This window comes from Lonchura striata, chromosome 3, assembly GCF_046129695.1.
Source record: "Lonchura striata isolate bLonStr1 chromosome 3, bLonStr1.mat, whole genome shotgun sequence".
NCBI classification, from domain to species: Eukaryota; Metazoa; Chordata; class Aves; order Passeriformes; family Estrildidae; genus Lonchura; species Lonchura striata.
Window position 1 is genome coordinate 111,465,195 of NC_134605.1, and position 25,783 is coordinate 111,490,977.

The 25,783-nt window shown below is 41.9% G+C and overlaps 1 protein-coding gene across 4 annotated transcripts in view; it reads right to left on the bottom strand.

The window, feature by feature from the left end:
* MSRA (methionine sulfoxide reductase A) overlaps positions 1 to 25,783 on the bottom strand; it is a 227,942-nt gene that overhangs the window by 101,314 nt on the left and 100,845 nt on the right. For all 4 annotated transcript variants that reach the window (XM_031504479.2, XM_031504481.2, XM_031504482.2 and 1 more), the window contains one exon: positions 23,135 to 23,254. In XM_031504479.2, the coding sequence (XP_031360339.1) occupies positions 23,135 to 23,254 (120 nt within the window). The remainder of the gene's footprint in view (positions 1 to 23,134; positions 23,255 to 25,783) is intronic.

Sequence of the window (25,783 nt, forward strand, 5' to 3'; positions counted from 1 at the left end):
ACCCTTTGTCAGAGCCATTATCAGGTTTCCAGTGCTGGCACTCGGTTCCTTCAGCTCTGGAAGGGCTTTAACCATTGAAGAACCTCCCTGCAGATAGGAAGACTTTATTACACCGAGGCAGAGTGGGCTGAGTGCCAAGAGCAGATTGTCTGTTTATCCTGGATCCATTTCCCACTTAGAAAACACGGCCGCTCCCGGAGGATTAACTCCAGCGAGCTCGTTCAGTGGGGATTCCAACCCTGGCAAAAAACGTCCCCGCGAAGAGCGGGAGAAAAAGATGTCTGAGTGACACCTTTTCAATTCCTTTTCTTCCTAAGAGCATTTAGACTCTCACCTTCTTAATCATGTCCCAGGTGAGTGCCCAAACCGAGGGATTAGGGAAGAGAACTCGTTCTTTTTAACTGGCTGGATCCAGGGAGAATTTAATTATCTCCAGCAAAGTGGAGCAGCTTCCCAGGGCTGGCTGCAGAGCTCCTCACCTAGGAGTCTCCCAGCAGCCACGGGGGTTTCACCTCCACCTGGCCCTGCCTCAGGTGAATTAAATTCTACAGTGCAAAAATTCCAAAACTACTCCCTCCTGCCTCGATTCCGCAATAAAAAAGGACCCAGCTCTTTTGAGAAATAAGGTCCTGACTCCAGTAGATCACAGAATCCCACAATAGTTTGGGTTGGAAGGGAGCACAAAGATCGTTTTGTTCCACTTATTTGTACTCAGGCCAATTTAACAGCTCTTCATTACAAGAATGGCCCAGAGTCTGAGGAACAACTTATCCATTACAGCTCCCGCTCCCAGTGTATTCCATAAAGAGCAGATACAACTTTTCACACATTTTTAAAGAGTTCTCAGAAAATAATTCCCTCTTTTCTCACCTCTTCCAGGAATCCCTGAACGGCCCCTGTGCTGGTCACACCAGCAACACAACCTCTTTGGGATCCCAGAATGGTTTGGGTGGGAAGTGACCTTAAAACTCCTCCAGTGCCATGGGCAGGGACAACTTCCACTGTCCCAGGTTGCTCCAAGCCCTGTCCAGCCTGGCCTTGGACACTTCCAGGGATCCAGGGGCAGCCACAGCTTCTCTGGGCAACCTGTGCCAGGGCCATAATGCCAATGTGGAATGTAAAGAATCACAACCAAACTTCAGCACTCACTGATTTGGGATTTAAACCAAACTCTGTCATCCAAAGTCACAGCCCAAGTGAAAATGAAAATAATACTAAAAAAAACAGTCATGGGAAGGTCTTTTGAGCATCTCTTTCTCCAAACCAGCCTGGGAATTTTTACTAAGTCATAGTTATTGCTTCCAAAATTTCCAGCACCCTCATATTCGTTAAATAAACAAACCAAAGATTCAGCAGTAAAACACTGAGAGCCCACATTCTACGTCCCCTTCGGTTTACATTATTACCTTCAAACCAATGAGGGTGAAAAGAATGGAAATAATCCCAGATTCACAGATTTTTTAATAAGGGCCCATTAAAATATTTTTATTTCAACTCCTGCCCAACACTGAAAGAATTTCATGGAACGGACCCTTATTTAGTACTTCAACACTGGCACTAACATGTGGCTAATTTATTTTACCTCCTTCTTTATATTTTAAACCACTTTAATGACTTTACCAGCACTGAAGTAGGAGATAATGCTTGGTTTATTAACCACTGTGAATTTCTGCTTTAGAAAATATCATTCTTCAACTTCTCAGTGTGATCCACACTCTTTTTTTATTCAGTTTTATCAAAACATGTCAATTCTCTCCAGCAAGAAGCCAATTTATCACTATGGGCTGGCCAGTCCTGCAGTTCTAAATCAAAATTAATTGTCCATAAATTCTAGAAACTTCCCCAAACTTCTGCCTGGACCACAGAAAATCGAGCATTTTCTAATACCTAGAGAAAGTAGCTCATACAGCAGCTACAGTGTGGTGCCTCTGCAGAGAAAATGTTATTAAATTTTGTTTATTTGGTTTATTAGAGGACAGGTGAATCACCCAGTCAATGAAAATTCCTAAAGACAAGAAAATTTGCTGATAAAACAATGATCTGCTATTTCTGGTGCCTTCTAGAATCACTTGATTTTTTACCCCTTAAAAACAAAACCAAGAGAATAAAATTACCAATAAAAAATGGGGTTGGACATGCTGTTATTTTTACATTTTTCACAGAAATGCTCATATTTTTCAGTAAGGAACTTGAATGAAATTTTAAAAGATTGGCAGTTTTCACCAAGAAAAAAAATGGGTTTATTTTTAAAAATCTGCCAAACAAAAGTACAAAATGAACCTGTTTCTTATTTGAAAGTATTTAAAGCTTCTGTGGCAGAGCTGTAAAAATTTTCACTGTTGTTTGCTAAAATTCTGTCTGTTCTTTAGCAGCAAAATGAGTTTGGTAAACAGAGGATTGATTGGTTTTGCTGAACAGAATATCTGGAAGCAAGACCGCTGCTATAAACCCTTTTTATTTTATAAAATGGCTGTACATTGAACGGCCAATAAAAGGGAGAAAAGAAATTATATAAACCTGTAGGAAAAAAAGGAGATGGCAAATTTTCCTTGTTCACTGTACTTATTTTAGGTTATGTTTTTATAGGCTGAATGTCCACACTACAAGCCCTTAAAAGGGGATTATTTTAGACTCCCTCTGGCCTGGTCCTGTGGAGCAGATGCTGTTCCCAGTTGGAAAGTGCTCCTAGAAAAGATATTCTGGTTTCATTTCAGCCAAGTGAAGGAAAAATGTCAAAGACGGGCTTATAATTAACACCATGGTCCTATGGAATACAAGGTCTTGTCAGCCAAACTCCATTTCATCCTCCCATGAAATTACAAGTCTGGCTGTAATAAATGTGGGATGTAATAGCATGGATGGAACTTGGGCTTTATTAATGCATTTGACTTATTACTTCATGACTGATTAAAAAATTAACACTCCCCCATATCGATAGTGCATGTGTTTAGTGGCTTAAGAATTGTCTAAATGACATCTCTAAAAAAAAAGAAAATAGTCCAAAGGGAACAAGGCTTGAATGGCAGCATTTTTATCTGTCCCCTCTGCAGGGACTGCTACAGATTCTGTTGTTCTTAAAGCCCTTCATCAGGAATTCCAAAGAAATATAAAGTCTCGGTTTATCAGTTCTGTGGATAACTCAGATGAGGAGCTGATGGGATGGTCTTACAAAGCCATTTCTTGCTGCACTGGGGCCACTCAATCAAAAATGTATTAAAGAAGTCAGAGGTAAAATCTCTGCTGAAGGGAAAAAGGGACACATGTGGTACCTGCATATGGGGAACAACCTTTGAGGAAAGGGCAAGGGTGGAAATAAATATGGAATCTCTTTGCCATACTGCAATAAAAGGAAATAGGTCCTGAATTGGGATGTCAAAGAGAAAAGGGGTTGTAGGAACAGCTCTGGTGACATCAACCCTGGCATTAAGGAATCCTGAAAAGTCGTTTCAGTGACAGCCACCAAGTGCCGGATGAATTTACCCTTTCCAAAAGAAACCCCTGGAGGTTTTCAACTCCAGGACATGAGCATGGCCTCAGGAAGGGGATGCAAAAGGGGCCTTTGAGGAAGCAATGATCAAGAGGAAGTGGTAGGGATGGAAACCAGGGAATTCCAAATGGAAAACAGATTTTAGCTATGGATATGGGAAATGGTGCCTGCTCAGTTGCACCAATGGATCTTGGGTTGCTCCTATAAAGCACCTCTCCATTTCCTGACATTTTCAAATCAAATCAGATTTCCTTCTGGGAGAGACACTTCAGTCAAATATCAGCTAAACCTGAAGGAAAAAGTGCTAGGTCTTGATAAAACAGAAATGCAATGAAACATAATGATCTATAATATAAAAATGTCAAACTAAATAATGCAGGGAGCCCTTACCAGCCTTAAAGGCTGGGACTATATGAGTGAATTTTCCCCTTTTCCTTTGTTCATTTGGCTTTAATGAAGCTTTTCTATGCCAAACTCATTTGTGCAAAGGGTTGCTACTTCTTCTTTTCATCATGGTTGATGAGGAAGACTCTGACCCAACTACAAGTTCTATATAATTTTTTATATAGGGGAGTTGAAATCTTTTAGCTATGGAGCTGGGAATAGGAAAAAAAAAATCCATATTCTCACATCAAAAAAAAATCTAATTTAAAGCCCAAATTTAACACCTAACTGACACATCCAATGGATGGAGCCTTTATATTCCAATAAACTGCATTTCCTGGCAAGTGGGTTACACAAAGGTACTTCCTGGAAGTTGGATGGAGCTTGAAGCCCAGAGAAGCTGTGGCTGCCCCTGGATCCCTGGAAGTGTCCAAGGCCAGGTTGGATGGGGCTTGGAGCAACCTGAGATGATGAAAGGTGTCCTTGCGTATGGCAGGGGATGGCACTGGATGGGCTTTAAGGTCCCTTCCAACCCAAAGCATTCTGTGATTTTATGCTTAAAATATTAAATTACAGGAAAGATTTAGTGACCAACAATTTCAGATTCTGTGTTTGGCAGAATTCAGTCTTGAACTGCTTCAATTTAGGTTCCTGTTGGATCTGTTGGGCTGAATGAACTGTTTCCTCTGGGGAAGTAATGGAATCCCTGAATGGTTTGGGTTGGAAGGGACCTTGAAGATCATCCAATCCCACCCCTGCCATGGGCAGGGACAACTTCCACTATCCCAGGTTGCTCCAAGCCCTGTCCAGTCTGGCCCTGGACACTTCCAGGGATCCAGGAGCAGCCACAGCTTCTCTGGGCACCCTGTGCCAGGGCCTCACCACCCTCACAGGGAACAATTCCTTCCCAATATCCCATTAGACCCTTCTCAGTAGCCCAAATATTGAGTTTTACCCATTTGCTTCAACTGAGACTCGTTCTGAAGAAGGCAAATGGGAAGAAGAATTCCCTTTTGGCTGGAAAGGGAGTGATATCCCAGGACACAACAGGAGCAGAAGACCCTAATCTTAAGAAAAGAATTTTAAGACATGATTTATTGCCAAAAAATGTGTGCAACGTCCCCAACCACAGCAATACTGGGGGCCTGCTCTGGTAAAGAAAAAGTTTAGATTTAAAAGTTAATAATAAATACATAAGCAACATACCTGGATTTAGTAACCCAGCTTCAATCTATAAAGGGAATTGTTCTCATGTCAATATAACAGAAAACATGATGGATTTTTTTCCCTCAAAACTTTACAGCTTTTAGCTGCCAACCCTCTGTGCCACTGTTATGCAACACAAAGAATTTCTTTAAATAAATAGGTGTAACAGAAAGCAAAGAATAATAGGAATGTGAGGAATATGTCATGCACTGAGAAGAGCTTTGAAAAGTGATAAATGGAGGTAAATATAATACCTGGGAACATCTATTAATAGCAAGCTGGAGAGTTGGAAAATATTAACTAATCTGGAATTTAAAAAGCACAAAATGAGAGTAAGATATTCTAATGTTTAATATTTTCTATTAGAATTACAAAAATTGTGGTTTCCTCCTTGTCTCTCTAGAGTGAATCCAGTCAGAGATTACTACTTGGAGGAGATCTCTGATTAAAAGTTTTGGTTTCTGAAATGTGACAGTTCTGACTCTTTCTGAAGCTGGAAACCACCAAAGAGCTTAGAAAAAATTGTGCAGATCTTAATACCTGAGAACGGTAGACAGCCAAAAAAAAAAAAAAAAAAAAAGGATAAATTTCTGTATTTGTACTCTGAAAGTTTCTCCTTCATAGCTGTTTTTTATTAAACTCCTCTGACAATTCTATTATAAATATAAATAAGACTGGGATCTTGTTTCCCTCCTGATTTCCCCAAAACAAATCTGCAAAAAGCAGTAGAGGCATCCTGGTTTCACCAGAGAGCATCAAAGTGCAAAGAGAAGGCAATAGAGCAAAGTTTGTGATGACAAACAAAAAGACATTCAGAGGGCAAAAAGGGAGCTGGGATGAAAACTCAGAATTAATTTGCGCTAGACAAATACTTCTAAGTCCACCAAAATTAATAAAAGAATTCTAGAAAGTTCTAAAAATGCCCAAGCAACTATTTGCCAAAAAAGTCTTTAGTAGAAACTATTAAAGAGAATGAAAGGATAAAATTTTGACAATTTATAAATCTAGAACAGCTATAAGACATATAACTAATTAAAATTATATTTAATCATTTCATTTACAGTGCTTTCCCTCAAAGAGCTTTAGAAATCCTGCTATTTCTTTTAATTATAAATTACAGCCATTGCCCCTCTTCAAGTGATGTTCCTGCAAGGCTATTGAAGGAGGGGGCAAAAAATTTGCCTAGCAGAGATATTAAAAATTGTAGTAGAGATATTAAAAATTGAAGTAAGGTCAGAAACTGGGAAATCAGGAATTTGCAGGTTTGGGTGTGTGGTACAAATGTCTGCAAAGAGCAAAAAAAGGAGAGTTCAAATCACAAAAAGTGACAAAATTGATTGTCTGGTTGATAAATAGGTATTTAAACACCTGAAAACTCTGTTAATCAAAAAGAGTTTGGAGGCAGAAAATCATCCTGGGAATTCATTTTTACTTCAGCTCCTTGACTGTGAGTTGATTTTTCCCAACCACGTTTGCAAAGGTCCCTGCAGGGAGAAGAATTTTGCTCCGCGCCCGGCATCATCAGAGGCTCTATTCCAGAATATCCCATTTCTGACTTGGGAGAGAGGAATTCCTCATTCCTGGAATCTGAGCACAAACCCCCACTTAGTGATGAGAAGAATTTCCTTAAGGACTCGTGTGAAGTACACTCCACAACCAGATCAAACACCAGCTGAGAGACCTCTACAGCTGCACGACCCAGGTTTGAGACCAGGTTTAAAAAACAAAGAGTAGATCAATCACTGGCCTTTAATAAATCTTTACAGATATTTCTCCTTTTCTTTTGTGGTCAACTTTTTAGACATTATTAATTCTGTATTTTAATGAATGGCTCTGCAATGTTTAACCTCAAGAAGTCATGTAAAATGAATTATTCCCATGATTAATTATGCTGGGATAAGCCAATAAGGGCAGCCTTTATTTCAGCCACTAATACAATTAATTAAAATTAGTTCCAGTAAACAGTGCAGTGCACACACAAAACAAAAGGTATTTTTGATTTTTTCTTTTGCTAAAATTTAAATATCATCATTCACATTAGACCAGTAAAACCATTTCCCTCCAGTTTAAGCCTAATGAACATTCATTGTATTTGATTATCCATAATTTCTGTTCAACCAGCCCCAAATCAAGAGTTTTCAACTACAGATCACTTGTATCCTTTTTATATTCCCATTTAAATGGGATCATTTCAGCAAAGCAAAGAAGGGACTTTTAATTCAAGTGAAACCAGTATTCCTTGACATTTACCCATTCAAAAAGGAATGACCAATTTGGATGCCCAAGAGTATTTAGAAGACAATGAGAAAAAAACCCTATTGTTAATGTATTTAAAAAAACCAAAACTCAGGGAATTAATATATGGAAATAATGTGGATCACTGTACTCTCATTTATGAATTTGTACATCCCTAATACTTGGAGAGCTATTGGAATTTAGAAACAACCAACAACTCTAGCAAAAGGAGGGGCACAAATTTCCTTCCTCACAGCTACCAAGCCTTGGAGATTTTTTTTCTCATATTGAAATGAGCTCTGGTTTTGCTGCCTGGAAGATCCTGTGGCCAAAAGCTGAGGTTTGGCCATCTCCCACAAGGTGGAAGGCTCAAACAGGACATTTGGAGAACCTCTATCACCAGGAGGACCATCCTACAGAACATCCCTTCGATAACCCTGGAGCTGTTCCTGGAGTTGCTTGATGGCCTGATGAGTGCTGGAGATGGTCCTGCTTCCCATGAGAACTTGGAGTAAAGACCTCCAAACCCAATTTCCAGGATCCTACTTCTCAACTCTAATTACGGCCACAAATCACAGCTCATTCTCATCATCCTCCATGTTAAATCTGAGATTTATTTTAGATGAATCAGACCAGACAGAACATACCAAGAAACTCTGGCATCTTAATCACTTTTAGCATAATTTAGGAGTGACTTTACTTGCAAATACACAGTACTGGGAGCTGTCCCAGGTACTGGGATTAGATCTCTCGAATGCTCCCAGGCATTGGGATTAGATCTCTTAATTTGTCAGTTTTTGGAATGGTCACTCCATGGTATTGAATCATCCTGTAAATGCTTCTCTCCTAACACACACAGTGTCCAAGGACAGGCTGGACAGGGCTTGGAGCAGTCTGGGATCATGGGAGGTGTTTCTGCCCATGGCAGGGGGTGGAATGAGCTGAGCTTTAAGGTCCATTCCCTCCCAAACCATTGTGGGATTCTGGCATTCTGTCATTCTACCCCATGATTTTTTGATTCCATGATTCCACGTATAAATTTTCACAGATGTAATTCCTGAGTTGGGAAATAAGCCAGGACAAACAGGAATCCTCCCCACAAATGGGATGCAAGTGTGTGAGGGATGGCCCCTCTGTATTGTGGGTCATACAAGAGCTCTCACACACTCCAACAGCACCTGGAATGGTTCTAGGATCAGAAATGTATGTGTGCAAATAGTCATAACAAATTATCCTCTCTTATATTTTATCTCTTCCTCAGGTTTCCAGAAGTCCCAGCTCTGCTATGGCCTGGCCCAGCTGTTATCAGTCACATGAGAGACTCTCCTTTACAAATTTTCAGACTTAAAGATGAGATTAAAAATAAAAATAATACAAAAGAAAACCCACCAACTTGCATTTAGCAATCTTATAATAAAAATTAAAAGATACCAATAAATACTGTGCTTATAAGCTGGTCTAAATCTATCCAAAATGCCCCGCAGTGAAGTCTTACATCAGTTATTATTGAAACATTAAATGCTTTTCTTCCAGGCTTCCAGCAATCAATTTAACTTTCAGTCATCTTGTCCCCATATGTGCTGCTCCTGTTGATGAAATGGCTATTAATAAAGGAATAGATGGCTATGAATCAAAGCAAGCTCTACTTAATCACATTAATCCAGAGTATGTTAAAGGCTTCAATTTTCTAAATAATTTTGGGCTTAATGCCTCTGAGATGGGCAGACTGCTCTATTGATGCAGCATCTGGTCCAATTTAAGCTGCATTGTGAAGGAGGAATTGTTAGGCCCTTGCAAAATTAAGGAAGACTGACAGTTTTAGGGATGCAACCAAAACTGCTACAGCTGAGACAAAAGATCCTGCAAGATCTTGAAAAAGGGCCCGCGACAATTAAAAGGCAGCCCCTGCTCTGCAAATGCAGCTCCAGTGCTCAGTGAATTGTGTATGATTAACTTACTCCTCCTGATGGGATGAGCACTCCACACACTTCACCAGCGCCGTATTTTCCAGTCATTGAACATCCAACAGCTGCTGCTGTGAAATATGTTCACTTACCCATTACATCGGGATACCAATTAGGGAGGAATTATTTCAAAAGGGAATGGCACCACCAACACTATCCTTGCAAAAGCAGAAATTTCTGGCTTTGGGATTTTATTTCCCCCCCCCCCCCAGCATTTTTTTTTTATTATTTATTATTATTTTGGTTCTGTAAACAGGGGGATTTTGCAATGAAATTAGATTTGCCTTGGCTTGTAGCACTGAAATGCTGCTGCATTCAACTCAGATTTTTTTTAAAAAAGTATTTTAAATACTTCTAGGGGGAATAAAAACCTTCATTGGAGAACTGGTTTAAAATGTTTTCAGAATATTTATGTAGGATAATGAGTTTTAAAACCCAATCTTCATAGAAAGTTGTCAGTGAAGGAGACAGCATGGTAGAGTCTATCTACATTTTAATATTAAAACTAACATTGCATTCGCTATCACATTTTTATTATATTTAATATTAAAATTACAAAAGCTTCAGGGCCAGATATTTTGTCAGTAACTTGAGTAGAAATTAAAAGTAAATCCAATGAACTTAGTGAATTTTCACTTCATTTGTAAGGAATGAATGAAGCCAGGAAGTCACATCCTGCAGAGCTGTAAAGATCTGTCTGAAACCTTTAATTTCAATTAAAATAATGTTTAAGTTAAATATACAGAGCAGTTTAGGGGGAAGACATTGTATGTAGTTTGTAATATTAAATATTGCAAAATGTGGACAATTATAAGGTGCCCAAAGAACATTTTATATTACACACTAGAGCATCTACTTCATCTTACAGGACCTGAGAGGAATCAGAACTTTAAAACAGAGATTAAAATTAAGCAAAATATTCCGATCTATAGCACCTCTTCGGGTGAAAAAAATAATTTATATGTATAAATACCAAATTATATCAGCTAAAATTGCCTATGACTCCAGCAGATAAAACACAACTTCTGAGTTCCCCTTGCTGCCTGTGCTTTCCTCCAACACTGAGTCCCAGAAAAATCCCTACATCCATGGATTTCACCCTTAGAAGGTGAGATAAACTATCTCCCTTTTCCATGGGTGAGGACAATGGGCAGGAACAGCTGAAGGTCACCCAAGTCAGCCTTGGAGGCAGGAATGAACGGGAAGGAGCCGAATCTGCAGGGAACAGCCCCTGCTCCTCCTCCCATCCTGCTCCAAAGGGCTGCCAGGCAAATTCCAGCAGGGAACCAGCAAAGGGGAGGAAAACAGATCCCAGCACATCCCCTGAGAGGCGGCGCTGCCCCTCGGAACGGGGTGGGAATGGCTTTGGCCGCAGCCAGGGAGAAGTTCCATTCCAGGAAGGGTTTCTGAAGGGCTTTTATGACCAGCAAGGGAGAGGGGGATTCTGCCCCTCTGCCCTGCTCAGGTGAGACCCCACCTGCAGAGCTGCCTCCAGATCTGGGCTCCAATATCAGGAGGACATGGAGGTGCTGGAGAGAATCCAGAGGAGGCCACAGAGATGCTCCAAGAGCTGGAGCCCCTCTGCTCCAGAGCCAGGCTGGGAGAGCTGGGAATGTTCATCTGGAGAAGAGAAGGATCCAGGGAAACCTCAGAGCCCCTTCCAGGGCCTAAAGGGGCTCCAGGAGAGCTGGAGAGGGACTTGGGACAAGGTATGGAGGGACAGGACACAGGGAATGGCTTCCCACTGCCAGAGGGCAGGGATAGATGGGATATTGGGAAAAAATTCTTCCCTGTGAGGGTGATGAGGCTCTGGCACAGGTTGCCCAGAGAAGCTGTGGCTGTCCCTGGATCCCTGGAGGTGTCCAAGGCCAGGCTGGACAGGGCTTGGATCAACCTGGGACAGTGGAAATTGTCCCTGCCCATGGCACTGGAGGAGTTTTAAGGTCACTTCCCACCCAAACCATTCTGGGGTCCCAAAGAGGTTGTGTTGCTGGTGTGACCAGCACAGGGGCAGTTCAGGGATTCCTGTTAGAGGTGAGAAAAGAGGGAATTATTTTCTGAGAACTCTTTAAAAATGTGTGAAAAGTTGTATCTGCTCTTTATGGAAGACGCTGGGAGCGGGAGCTGTAATGGATAAGTTGTTCCTCAGACTCTGGGCCATTCTTGTAATGAAGAGCTGTTAAATAGGCCTGAGTACAAATAAATAACCACTTGTCGTGCTGCTGATTTATAAAGAACTCATTTCTAGGTGTAATTCTATGGCAACAGCTTTTGTAAGGCACTCTTTGACACTGCAGCAGAGCTCCTGTTTAACAATTCAAATGCAGAAAAGATGGGAATAAAGGAGGCAAAAAGCAACTCAGTGAGATCCCTGCTTGCAGCTCAATTGTTTTGATGAATTCTGCCCTCACACATTATATGAACATCTCGCGTGCAGACAAATCCTGTTTCATGGGAACAATGGTTGTACATGGAGAAAAGTCTATTATCATATGGAAAATAAAGGAATTAGAGGAGAATCAGAGGCGATAAATAGATGAATATGCAGGGAGACACTTGGCTTTCCACTCAGTTGGGCTGCAGGATTTGCCTTCCATATCTGCTGCGACACTGATTATTCCTGCACTTCGGTGGATCAAAACTGCTTGGCAGAAGAGCAGGAGGAACAAATGCAGTTCTGCTGCAAAGCTGTGCCATTTTTAATTCATTATTTTATTTTTCAGAGCTGCCTGAAATAGTCATCCCTCAAGCAGGCCATAGAAATGATTCTCTTTATTATGCAAAGTTCCATAAATCTCAACTGCTGTATATGAAAGATATTGCTAATCTTTGGAGACTTTGGGTTGGAGTCTGTAAATTTTTTGGGAAAGACCAGGAAAAGTATTTTGCTCTTCCTAGTTAATTAGATCTGGAACTGTGGAAGCTGGTAGCAAAATATTGCTGAATTTTGGTGTGACAGATCTTGGTTAAAACACCTTCCCAGGACATTTGGAGTCTGCATACCAAAGAACTCTCAGAATAAGAGACTGTTCTACTCTTCCCACAGTCTCCTAACTCCAGATTTAGGGGAAATGCTCATTCCTTACATGTCCTGGTAAATCCAGGCCACTGCTGAGACAAAAGTGTGAGATTATAAAAATATAAAATCATCAGGGTTGGAAAAGCCCCTCTGAGATCATCAAGTCCAACTGTTCCCCAGCACTGCCAAGGTCACCACTCATCTGTGTCCCCAAGTGCCACATCCACACAGCCTTTAAACCCCTCCAGAGATGGGGACTCCACCTTTGCCTTTGACATCCCCTTCCAATGTTTGACCTTTTCATGAAGAATTTTTCCCAGTATTCATCCTGACCCTCCCCTGGCACAGCTTGAGGCAGTTTCCTCTCATTCTGTCCCTGTTCCCTGGGAGCAGAGCCTGACCCCCCTGGCTGTCCCCTCCTGTCAGGAGTTGTGCAGAGCCACAAGGTCCCCCCTGAGCCTCCTTTTCTCCAGGCTGAGCCCCTTTCCAGCTCCCTCAGCCCCTCCTGGTGCTCCAGACCCTTCCCCAGCTCGTTCCCTTCCCTGGACACTGTTTTCTTCTACTGCTTGAGGCAATCTGGTCAGGAGAAGAAGAGACAAGAAAGGAAAGGACCTGGAATTCATTCCCACAGTTAACATCTGGGCTGATGCACCTGGCAGCAACTTCATGCCAGGTACACTGTGGGAAGCCAAATCTCTGCTTTTCCCTGTGCAAGAATCTCATTTGCTTCTATTTCCACATTTTAGATTTTTTGGATTATGTGGATATGGATTCCATTTTCCCCTTTGGATTTCACTTGCTGCACGTTCAGGAGAAGAAGGAAGAAGGTCCCCCCTCTGCCCAAAATCTGACCTACTTAATGCAAACTGGATCCTACTTTCCTTGTTCTTTCCGGCCTAAATTCAGCTCAGACTAAAGACACCAGATCCCAGCCTATACTTTTGCCATTTAATTTTAGCTTCACCTAAAGACTTCTGACCGGCTCACAAAGGCAGCTGGGACTTGAGGGGAGAGCTCATTACACATTGCTCCTGTCTTTGAACACCTCTGAACACCTGCAGAAGGGTTGAACTGGCCCTGAACACAGAGCAACGAGGCAGGAGAGAAAATGAAACCATTTGTTAAAACAAAATAAATGAAGCGGTGAAAAATAATGGTCCCATCTGCACCTACCACTGGTTCAGGGTCAGCTCTGCTGGAGCCAAAAATTCAAAGGAGAAGGATGGAATAGAATCCTGACCACCTCCCCCACAGCCACCAGCCCGTTCAGATAATAATAATAGCAAAAATGTCAATATTTAGCACTCTTGCAATGCTTTGTAGCTTCAAAACATTGCAGAAACAGGGCAGGATCAGTGAGAGTGGAACTTTTTTTCCAAGGTCTGTTTGCTCCTTGGTAGCCACATTTTTATCTCATCATCCTGTTAACAGGCAGGGAGAAACTTCTTCCCGATGTAACACCATTAACATCAGCAGAATTATGTCTAGGATCAGTTTGACCCAATTTATTACTTTTTTAGCAGACGATAAGTGTGCTATAATGGTGTTCCATTTGACTTGGAACAAAGAATTTTCACAGCATTAAGCAGAGGGAGTGACATGATTAAGCCTTGTGTCCTTTCCAAATAAAAAACTAAGCCATTAGAACACCAAAAAAAAAAAAAAAAAAAAAGTAAGCGAGGAAAAAAGATAAAAAAGAAGTAAACAATGTGTAATTATGACAGTCAATGATAATTCAAACTTTCAGTTTAGCCCATGGTACCTGTCACCTCTCAGGATGAATAAAGCAAATTTGTGGCCAGGAGAAATCAGGATCTCCTTAATCCCAGGTCATGGATCACCTTTTTGCTCTCTACAACACGCTGACAAAACAGCCTCAAGCTGCCTCAGGGAGGTTTAGCTTGGATATTAGGAACAATTTCTTTATGGAAAGGGTTACCACACACTGGCTCAGGCTGCCCAGGGCAGAGGGGGAGTGACCATCCCTGGAGTGTCCAAACAACGTGTGGATGTGGCACTTGGGAACGTGGTTTGGTGGTCCTGCTGGTTGATGGTTGGACTCAATGATCTCAGATTTTTTTTTCCAAACTTTCCAGCTTTTCCAGCTTTATGGATTCCGTGAATGGAGGCCATGAAGTACCAGGAACAGGAATGCATCTCTATTTTTCATGGCTCACAAGATCCCTGAGAGGAAGGACCAACCCCATCCATATCATGCTCCAGTGAAACCCCAGGAACAGCCTGGGAACCCAAAGACAGCAGAATCAAAGTTGTTTTCCATTCCCTTCCTCTCTACTCCAACCCAGGCAGTGACATCTCTCTACACACTGAAATCATTGATTTTCATATTAATTATAATCCTCCTAAGCCTTGATTTCTCCAACTGTCTGTACAATCTGCTGTCTTTTCTCTCAGCCTAACACAACACTTTGGGAGTAAAGGACATTCTTTTTTTCCTCTGCTTTCCCCACCAAGGTCCCAGTCCACACCAAGTCCGGCATTCAGAACATTAAACCCCCTTTTTTAGCATTTTTGTTCTGCTGCTGCACTTTTTTTGCAGAAAGCAAAGCTTTCCTAGATTTTATGGAAATGTGACATTAGGAGAGAATCACTCGAAGGCATTTCAGCTACAATTAACATTCTTCACTCCTCAGAAAGAAAATAAAAACAGCTTCTAATTGAATCGCTTGACTGAGTAAACATTGGATTAAACTGAGAGGGGAAAGAGTCGACAAAAAACTCCAGTTGGACAAATGTTGGGATTTGGGTTTGTTTTCCCAGGAACATTGGATGTGTGTGGATACACTGTGGGCACGTGTGGGAACACAGACACTGCCACTGCCACGATGCTTTTCTGGGCTCAGTAAAAGGCACAGAAATGTCTCCAGGCAGAGAACCTAATGATTCCTTCTTGATTTTTCCAAGACAGAGTATTCCATGGATTTAAAAGGGATGGTTTGGAATGTCAGTACGGACAACACACCTCAGAAGGATTGAAAACAAGAGCAGGGCACTGCAAAGAGTGCACTGAGCTTCTCAGAGCAAAATATTCCTTGCTAAGTAAAAGTCTAGGATGAGTCCTGGCTATGTAGAATGATGGAATTAGAATGGTTTGGGTTGCAAGAGACTTTAAAAGTCTGACCCCCTGCCATGGCTAGGGACACCTTTCCCCATCCCAGGTTGTTCCAAGTCCTGTCCAGCCTGGCCTTGGATGCTGTCAAGGATCCAGGGGCAGCCACAGCTTCTCTGGGAATTCTATCCCAGCTTCTCAGCACTCTAACAGGGAAGAATTTCTTCCTAGTATCCCATCTAAACCTACTCTGTCACTGTAAACCCATTCCCCCTTGTCCTGTCCCTCCTGTCTCTTGTAAAAATTCCCTCTTCATCTTTCTTGTAGGCTCCCTTCAGGCACTTCTGTGTATTCCCTTTGTTTTTAATGAAGAAGCTGCTTTAGAAACCAAACAGGAAAATCCTTCAGTTGCTCTATCCAAGGCAGGCAGCTTCTCCTCCTTTGGAAGGACGGGTTTAAGGTCAGACACCTCAGGCTGGTCACTCTGTCCACATCTCCAGGCTGAAGGGACCTCATCCATGTAGAAATCAGGTTTGCTCTGAGTGCTGCAGGAACCAGATCACCTTCAGGATCCCTAATTCCAAGATCACAGTTTGGTAGACTCGGTAAGTGGCTTTGTAGTTTATTTTTACTTTACAAGTGTCTCCAGAGCAAAAACAAGAAGTACTTCAAGTACAAGGAGTACAAGAAATACAAGAAATTCAAAAAGTAAGGGACCCCACTGGCTGCCATAACAACAGTGAGCTTGTTGATAACATCATTTTCACCAACTCACCAAACTCTTCTAGTGCAGGTGGCCACAGTTCACATCACAACTTTAATCCTGAGTAGATGAATCACAGCAACTATTTGAACTATTGGGTAAGAAAAAACATGTCCTGACAGCAGCCTTGTGCATAAGGGATATTTTCAGACCTCCTATGGCAGATCTGCCTTTTTTTACCCCATCACCTTGTATTTTCATCGCTCTGAGCCCTACTGATGGTACAAAGGTACAGCACATCACTATGGAATACTCATAAAGAAGGGAAGACTATCAGTAAAGGAAATATTCCCTTCCTCCTCAGAATAAATACTTAATTTCCAGACATCTTGATTTGTAGCTGCCAAGAATTAACCTTTAGCAAAATATCCTTTAACAAGTTCTCTTTGAAACTTCCTGCACGGGTTCAGCACTGGAGTTAATGAACCCCCAATTTCCCTTCCTATTTGTGAATGCCAGGAATGAAATTGTATTAAAGAGGTGGATAAACAAATTAATATGGAAAAGGTCATCAGTGATGATTAAAAGACTAAATCATTAATACCTGGAAGCTGGGAAGTAAATGAAGACAGAACTTGGTCTGGTTTGGGTGGGAAGGGACCCTAAAGCTGATCCAGGTCCAAGCCCTGCCATAGGCTGGATGCTGCTCCTTAGCCCACGTTGTTCCAAGCCCCATCCAGCCCAAGTCTTGGCTGATTTCTGCTGGAGTAGATTCTCAGATCAGCAGCATCCTTGGTGTGATTCAGCACAGCAGCTATATTCCAAACAAACCAATATCCTCCCTTTCTCTTATTCTTTTTCTGAGATTCTATATCCAAGGAATTTCCAGAAAAGTAGCTTAAATAAAATGGGGTTTGGTTCCTGAGTAAAGGGCAAAATAAACCCTTGGGTGACCCAGTTATCCCAGCAATGGCCAAGGTATTCCATTAAACATCCTGGGGTCATGAGATGAGTGATCCACCCTCCCTCCTGCCCCTGTTGTAGGAGCAGCCAGGTCCCAGACAGGAAGATACAATTTTTGGAAAGGGTTTTGAAGTCAATGAGGAAAAACCAGCAGGAGCCTCAGCTGTACTTCAATTATCTTTTGTCAGAAGCATTTTGGGTGCCTTGTGGGTTATCCCTGGGGCTCTGCAGGCAAAGATCTCTGCTGTAGTATTAAAAATAATTAACTGAGCCTTACAAATCATTTAAGAGGGGGGTTGTACCCTATTATTGTAGTGAAGGTGCCCACAGATGGAAATGATGGAAATTCTATCAGTTTGGGTGTTCAAATAAAAATTGGATGAGTCTTTTCCATTGCTTACACCCAGTGCTTCCAACCTGAAAGATGCAAAGAGATGGATTCTACTTTGCAATAGGTTTTGATGTTTCATCCAGAAGTTTGCAGGTGCCATCCTACACCTTCCCTAATCCCAGCCCCACGATCTGCCCTTTTTTAGTGCACCAAAGCTTCTGAAAGGCTTTTGTCTCTTTTGTCTCTCTGCAAAGAATTCACCTACAATGGATGCGCTCAAATCTTAGCCCACAACAAATCGATGAGGAATCCAGGAACACCCTTGAGCTCTGGCTATCCCCAAAATCCTTCTCCAAATATCCTTTAGATTGTTGTTGCTGCAGTGCACCACAGCCATGAGGATCCAAAGATTTTGCCTTTCCTTTCACTGGATCGAGTTCTTGTCTTCTTCATGGACTAAATTCTCCTCAGCTGGAGGAAGCTGAGGTAAAAGTGTGAGTGTCTGCAAAGGTGAGACAGAGCACAACTTCACTATCAAAATTTACTTATTAAAAGCTGAACTGCAACAGCTTGGGCACAGCTGAGCAAATAGAAGTTCAACTCCTGTGGTTTGATAATTTAATTATTCATCCAACACCTAGAAACTGTGCATGTCACTTGCAGAATTATTCAAAATCTTAATCACCTCGGTGGGACAAGAGTCAATTTCCAAACTTTTCTATGCCAGCACAGGAAGATGTTCCATAAAATAAGCAAGTCAAAGGGGGTGATGTTTGCACAGAGTAATTGCAGTGCTCTCCCAATTTCAGGAAAAATATATTATCAGACATATCCACACTGACACCACAGCATTTCAGTCCTGTGCCTGAAAGGAAGGAAGATTTCATCTGGGAGAATGAGCAGCAGGAGCAGCAAAAGAACAGGAACACAACCACAATAAACAAGAAAAGCAGGGAAAATACCAACATGTTCCATCACCCGCTTTAATTCCAGAGTCACGGTCTCCCAAGAGCTGCAGCTTCTCCCTGGTTTCATAGATAGTGGTTTGGGATGGAAGAGAACTTAAAATCCATCTCTTTCCATCTCCTCTGCCATGGGAACTATCCCACGTTGCTCCAAGCTCTGTCCAACCTGGCCTTGGACACTTCCAGGGATCCAGGGGCAGCCACAGCTTCTCTGGGCACCCTGTGCCAGGGCCCTGCCACCCTCACAGGGAAGGATTTATTCCCAAAATCTACCAGCTGTAGTAACTACCAATTCTGGGAGCACAGTTTGAACACAGACTAACTGCTTTTGTAGCTTATTTTTTCTTTACAAGGTCTCCACACCAAAAAACAAAAAGAACGAAAAGCAGGGAGCACCCCCCACTGGCTACAACAACAGACTGAGCTTTTTTATAACACCATTTTCACAAACACAACATGTTCTGATACTTAAAAAGAAGCAGCTCTGTGTTGCATCTTCTATTTTCAGGCCCAGTGACACGGGGAACATCTCAGCCCAATTCTGCATGGAGTCTCCTGTGAAAATGAAGCTCCTTTGGGAGCTTCCTGTAGGCTCCAGGTCAGAAGATTTTGTCTTTGACTTACTCTGTAATGGCTCTTTCAACCTCTGGGGCTCCCACATTTTCATCTTATATATATCTTTAATAAAGCAGGAGACGGGAAAGATGGAAACAACACATCTCAGTGGAATAAAATTCAAATAAAGTTGTTAATAATAAATAATATATTTGGTATTTATATTGCTGCTACAACACAAGCCTGTGCTTGTGGGCAATGCTGGGACAAACAGATGAAAGGAGAAGAGGACAGCAGTGAGGCTATTAGGATTTTAAATTTGCCACGAGGCACAATCAGGTATCTAAATAATAAATATCACTTAGGTTTCTTCAAGCCTGAACCAGACAAGGCATTAACACTGAGAAGTCAAATTCTGAGATGGAAAAGTGATCTCAACCTTGATTACAGATCTCCATCAGAGCTCCCTCAGCAGAGCTGCTGCCATCCCTTGTGGACAAGGAGCTTTTTTGTTTTTCAGGCAGTGGCAAATTTATTTACCATTTATTTACCATGAAAAATACATAGTTATTCTGCCTTTCAATTTAAATGACAAATCTACAGACCCCATTTCTGCATCCTGGATTTTAACGTGTAATAAAGTTTCCTTGTTCAACTTCTCTGCTGAAAAAAAAAAAAACATGTCAGTAGTGTCAGCTTCGAAAATTTGGAGGTAGAGCTGCAGAGGAGCAGGTAAGTAAAATTCAGTGCATCTGTTGGGTTCTTGTTGCCAAGGTTTTATCATTACAGCAGCATCTGCCATCACCTTTCCAAATTATTTTTGAAGTGAAATTGCTACATTCATTTTATTTCATGACTTAGCAATTCAATGGAGGACAAATTATAGTTTCTAGGGTCACATCAAGGTTTAGATGCACATCCAGGAGGATCCTAGGATGATAATCTCATGATTGCAGAGATACAACTTGTTCCAACTGTTCTAGCTAACAAAAATTACAGATTTTCTACAAAATCCTGTTCTTCAATTGCTACAAAAAAATACACAAAACAGTAATTCCCACATTTCATGACATTAACTTTGATTGATGCAGTATTTTGTACTTTGGCTGACCTTCCTTTCCTTTCTCACAGGTGAACTGTGGGGGAAAAAAAGGGGAGAGGTGGAGCAATTGGCCAATCCTATCAAGGCACAGATCAAGGGCATGGTGAACACTGAGACTCTTCACAGTCATTAAAATTCCTATATCCTGTTCTTATAAGGATAAAAAAAAAAGACCAGACAAAGGCACAACAGGAATCTATTCTCTTGACAGCAATTTAATAATAGAAGAAAATGTTCTGAGCCACTCTCATTACTGCTTGGAAACTTTAATCTTGAGGACTTAGTTCCTGTCCGTGGAAACCTTCAGATCCCTTTTACAAGCTACAGAAAGGGAAGCGAATATTTGTCGTTTAATTATACATTTAAACACTTTGGAGAACCACAGCCACTTTGGAAGAGTGCTGCAGTGTCCATTTGAAGGGTTCTCCAAGGAATACAAGGCCATGCCTGAACATCAGGAGAGTCACAAATTCATCCCAGACCTGCTGCTCCAGAGCCAGGCTGGGAGAGCTGGGGATGTTCACCTGGAGAAAAGAAGGATCCAGGGAGAGCTCAGAGCCACTTCCAGGGCCTAAAGGGGCTCCAGGAGAGCTGGAGAGGGACTGGGGACAAGGGATGGAGGGACAGGACACAAGGAATGCTGCACACTGCCAAAGGGCAGGGATGGGTGGGATATTGGGAAGAAATTCCTGGTTCTGAGGGTGGAAAGGCCCTGGAACAGATTCCCAGAGAAGCTGTGGCTGTCCCTGGATCCCTGGAAGTGTCCAAGGCCAGGCTGGACAGGGCTTAGAGGAACCTGGGATAGTGCAAGGTGTCCCTGCCCATGGCAGGGGGTGTAACTGCATGAGCTTTAAGGTCACTTCCCACCCAAAATCATTCAAAAATTCCAGGATAGTTGATAGTTGATAGTTTGTCACGGGACATTCTTCTATATTTTTAGGGAAGGGCAAATCTGCAAAGCCAAGAACTTTCCTATATTACATTTTTTTCTTTATTGCCATCAACAACTCCTGAAAAATTCCCATCAGGTTTCCCACTGTTGCCTTTAATACCAACAAATACGTAAAATTAACCCCACATTACCCAGCCAAACCCTCCCTACATCTTTCTACCCTTAAATAACAACATCCCAACCAGCACCATGCTCTGGGCTTATGGAAATATCTTGGGAAATCATCAGCTGACCACAGGAACAGGAGGTAACAGAGTAAGAAATTAAGTTTCCCTTTCCCTACTCTCTTCTATCAGCTATTTAGAAGCCTTCCAGGTGACCTTTGGAACCCAGGACATTTTAAGGAGAACTGGAAATCCAATATGGAAGAATCAGTCAAAAGAATAATTCTTAGGCAAGAGGCAGTAGTATTCCTCAGAAAAACATGGATTTTCTGCTCAGGAGATGTGAAACAACCTCACAGCCAAATATTTTACACAACTCAGAGCAGAAACAAACTCTGTTTGGCACATTTTTATATTGAATTGCTAACTATTAGAAAATATGATTTGTGCATGAGAGAAAATGCCTCAGAAAGATGAGAATTGACAAGATTATAAATTGGTTTAATTCAGTGAATCTCAGCCTTCTAACTAATATCATATAATAACCAGACGTGCTTTATTTTTCTGTACATTCCAGTCACTGAAGATAAATAAAGAAAACAACTGAGAGTAAACCCAAATGACCTGCTCACATGTGAACAGCCTGAACCACAAGCCTATAAACGACCCTGTTTTTAAGGAAATCATCGTTAGCTGCATATTTTATATGGTAATTGTACATCCCCAGTTTATGAATAACAACAGCAGAGTTCTTCCCTTCTGATTTCAGTGCCACTTGAGCTATGCAGATTTCTAAAAGCTTATGAATATACAGAGCAACAGAATTGTTCTGAACATCTGTAAGCAAAATATGAAAAGATGTTTGGTGCTGAATGAACATCCTGGGTTGTCTAATGCTGGCCAAAAATGGTGTATTTATGTATTAGGAGAACACACTGAAAATAGCTCCAAATCCTGCACACCCTCCAGAAGGGTTTTTCAGATTGTTTTCTGTATGGCTGTCACCAGAAAATGGAAAAAGAATTTTCCATTCCATTCTAATCTAATTTAATTTCCCTTCCCCCATAAAATGGAAGAATAATTTTCTATTCCATTCCAATTTAATCCCCTTCCCTTCCCTTCCCTTCCCTTCCCATTTCCATTTCCATTTCCCATTCCATTTCCATTTCCATTTCCATTTCCATTTCCATTCCTTTCCATTCAATTTCCATTTCCAATTCCATTCCATTCCATTCCATTCCATTCCATTCCATTCCATTCCATTACATTCCATTCCAATTTCATTTTCCTTCCTTTTCCTTTCCTTTTTCCTTTTGTTTTCCTTTTCCCTTTTGTTTTTCCCTTTCCCTTTCCCTTTCCCTTTCCCTTTCCCTTTCCATTTCCATTTCTTTCCCTTCCCCTCCCATTTCCATTCCATTCCATTCCATTCCATTCCATTCCATTCCATTCCACTCTGTTCCACCTCAAATCATCCCTTTTCCCACTTTTCACAATTTCCAGCAAGTTTCTGCCTTTTTGGCTGCCTTGCAGCACCTCTGCACAGGGCTCCAAGTGCCCATTATTTGCTCGTGTCACTTTTCACACTCTTTCCATGAAGCCCATGTTAGAGCTTGTCACTAAGAACCTGCCCCCAGTGTCAGCATTTGGCATAAAAATGTTAACAAGAAAATAAACCAAAAAAAAAAAAATGAAACTTCCAAGTGAGTGCAGGAAAGATAGGATTTTTCCCACCAGCAGCATTAGTTGGCTGACAGGGGTTCTGTGGTCAGATCGCAGAAAGAAACTGTGTTGGGGTTTTGTAGTGTAGAGTGAAAAATAAATGCAAGGGTTTGGCCTGGAAATGACAGGATGGTGTGCACTGAACTGTGTGAAGAATTAACAGATTATTAATCAGAACAGAATATTTGTTCATACATTGACTCATTAATCATTAGGAGACAGCAATGGGATGGGCATCCATAGATTTCAGTATCATTTAGGACGTAAAGCCATCCCCAAACCTTAGTCACTGCAGTCACTCATTTCACTCTTTGTTGTCATTCATAATTCAGGATTCCACTCCTGATCCTTAAAAACCAAGGAGGAAAGACTCACCTGAGCAGACCTCTTTGTAGGTAGGGTTTGGGGTATGTCCTCCTGCATAACCCACTTGAGTGGAATAGACTCCTTTCTGCCTCCAGAACTTCCTCTCAGCTCCCCAGAAACAGCCCATACCTGAAGAGGGCACAAAACACACTTTGTGAGGTCAAAACCTGCCAATACTCAATCATTCATTTGCATAGTAATTAACACAGGGTGTAGCGGAAGGAACATCTATAGGCAGCACCGGCTGGTCAAGTGTTGTCCAAGTTTATTTATAGGGTAACTATAAGGAGAAATCCATTCTGCATCAGAGCACAACTCAAACACAGCTTGATTTATGCTTCTGAATATCAATTTATCACAGAGGGCAAACCTTGAAAGGGTTTGAAGGCCCAAACAAGGAGAAATATCATGCACACACACAAAAAAAGTTTCTTATAAGGCAATTGAGCGGTTTGTGCAGCACCATTTTTACCTGAAGTGATTAGGAAGCTGTCAAAACACAATAATTTGTATTAATGGCAAACAGTTATTTAATTTTCTGCTTTCAGGAAGAGGTGTAAGCAATAATGGATTATATTATATTACATGTTATAAAAAGGGAAAAATGCTTCAGCTTAACAATTTATGCACAGAGATATTTGATGTTCAGACAAGAATCTTGTAGTCATTCACCCCCATGGCCAATTATCAAAGAACATCAGACTGTTTAATGGTGTAAATTAAAACCTCTTCTGGTCAAAGGAATTAAGGAACAAGCATCACCAACACTGACAATTGTCTGATGGCTTAGTTAAATAAATGTTTAAGGGACTATTTATTAGAGTTTTTATTTAGAGTTTCATGGAGTTTCTAGTATTGTCAAGCTGGAGCAATGATTTTCCTTTTCAATGGTAACATCCTGTTCTAATTCCCTTTCTAAAACAGTTGAAATAAAGGCAGTAAAAATAAACTAAACATTAAATATACTATTTCTATATACACAGAAATCAGTGATCCATGAAGGTTTTCTCCAGGTAACACTGCAGATATGACAGGTTAAAAAGTCACAGAAATGATCCTTCAAAGCACAACCAGAACAGCAGAGCAGCCCCTCCTCCAACCTTGATGGCTCACAATGTTCCTTCTTTGAACATTCAGAGATTAAATTCAAATTTAAGTTTTCATGCTCCAAAAAGTACAGAACTGGGATTTCTAATTCAGATGCTTAAGCAAACTGCAGGAACTAAAACACAAGGCTGCTCCTGAGGATCTTGGAAAGAGGCAGGAACCTCTTGAGGACAACTCCTGCAGAAGATACAAACTGATGGTGAAATTGCAGTTATTGACTCTTGATTACAGAGATAACCAGAGCTCTTGGACGTGGGTTCCTTACCTAAATCAGGCTGGTGTCTCCAAGTCCCATCCAGCCTGGCCTTGGACATTTCCAGGGATCCAGGGGCAGCCACAGCTTCTCTGGGCAGCCTGTGCCAGGGCCTCATCACCCTCACAGGGAAGCATTTTTTCCCAATATCCCATCTATCCCTGCCCTCTGGCAGTGGGAAGCCATTCCCTGTGTCCTGTCCCTCCATCTCTTGTCCCAAGTCCCTCTCCAGCTCTTCTGGAACCCCTTTAGGCCCTGGAAGGGGCTCTGAGCTGTTCCTGGATTCTTCTCTTCTCCAGGTGAGCATCCCCAGCTCTCCCAGCCTGGCTCCAGAGCAGAGGGGCCACTGAAGCTCCCATGGAATTGGGCACACCAAGGCTGCATGAAACTGCTTCCAAGGGTGATTTAACTTGTTCTGGGGGCTTTTCCTTAGATCTCAAGTCTATAGCTGCATGAGACACATGGAAAGTAAACTTCTGTCCAGCTCTAATACTTCAGTGCTTTGCATCCTTAATATTCCTAGGGAAGTTTGAGCTCCAGCTGCCTGAAATCCCAGCTGTGCCCGCAGCAGGTGAGGCTGAGGCTCTCACAGAAATAGCTCTGGAGGCAATTTAGCAAACTACCACTGGCTGGAGAAACACACTGAGGGGTGGCCAAGGAGCAACATCATCCATGGCAAGGAATGGGACAGATCCACATTTTCTTCCACATCATATTCCTAGGCCAGCACCTGAGTGTGAATGAGCAGCCCAAGATTAAGAGGACAGCCCAAACTCAGGTTTGAGCTCAGATACAGGCCCAACTTCAAATACAAAGGAGCAATGCTCATTCTTAGTGCTATTTTTCAGGGATTTTAATGCTCAGTAAATCCCTAATGTTGCTGTTGAAAGCCCTGATCATCAGAGCTGTGGCTGATGACGTGATCAATAACTATTATTTGGGATTCTCTCATTGATAATTGTGTCTGACCCCTCTTTCCAGGGCAGGGGTGGAGTCCTCATCCCTGGTGGGATTTAAAAGCCCTGTGGATGTGGCTCTTGGGGACGTGGGTCAGCGGTGGCCTTGACAGTGCTGGGGGATGGTTGGACTTGATCTTGGAGGGCTTTTCCAACCTGAACTATTTTGTGAATCTGTGGATTTGACCAGTGACCTGTGTCCCCATCATGGACCCCTCCATTTTTCCCTCTTCCAGCTGATGCCCAAGTTCATTGTGCCACCCTTTCCCAGGGAGAGAAGGATTTGATTCTCCTGAAGAACAGCTCTCATCATTTTCTCAAGTGTGCTGCCACCTCACACAA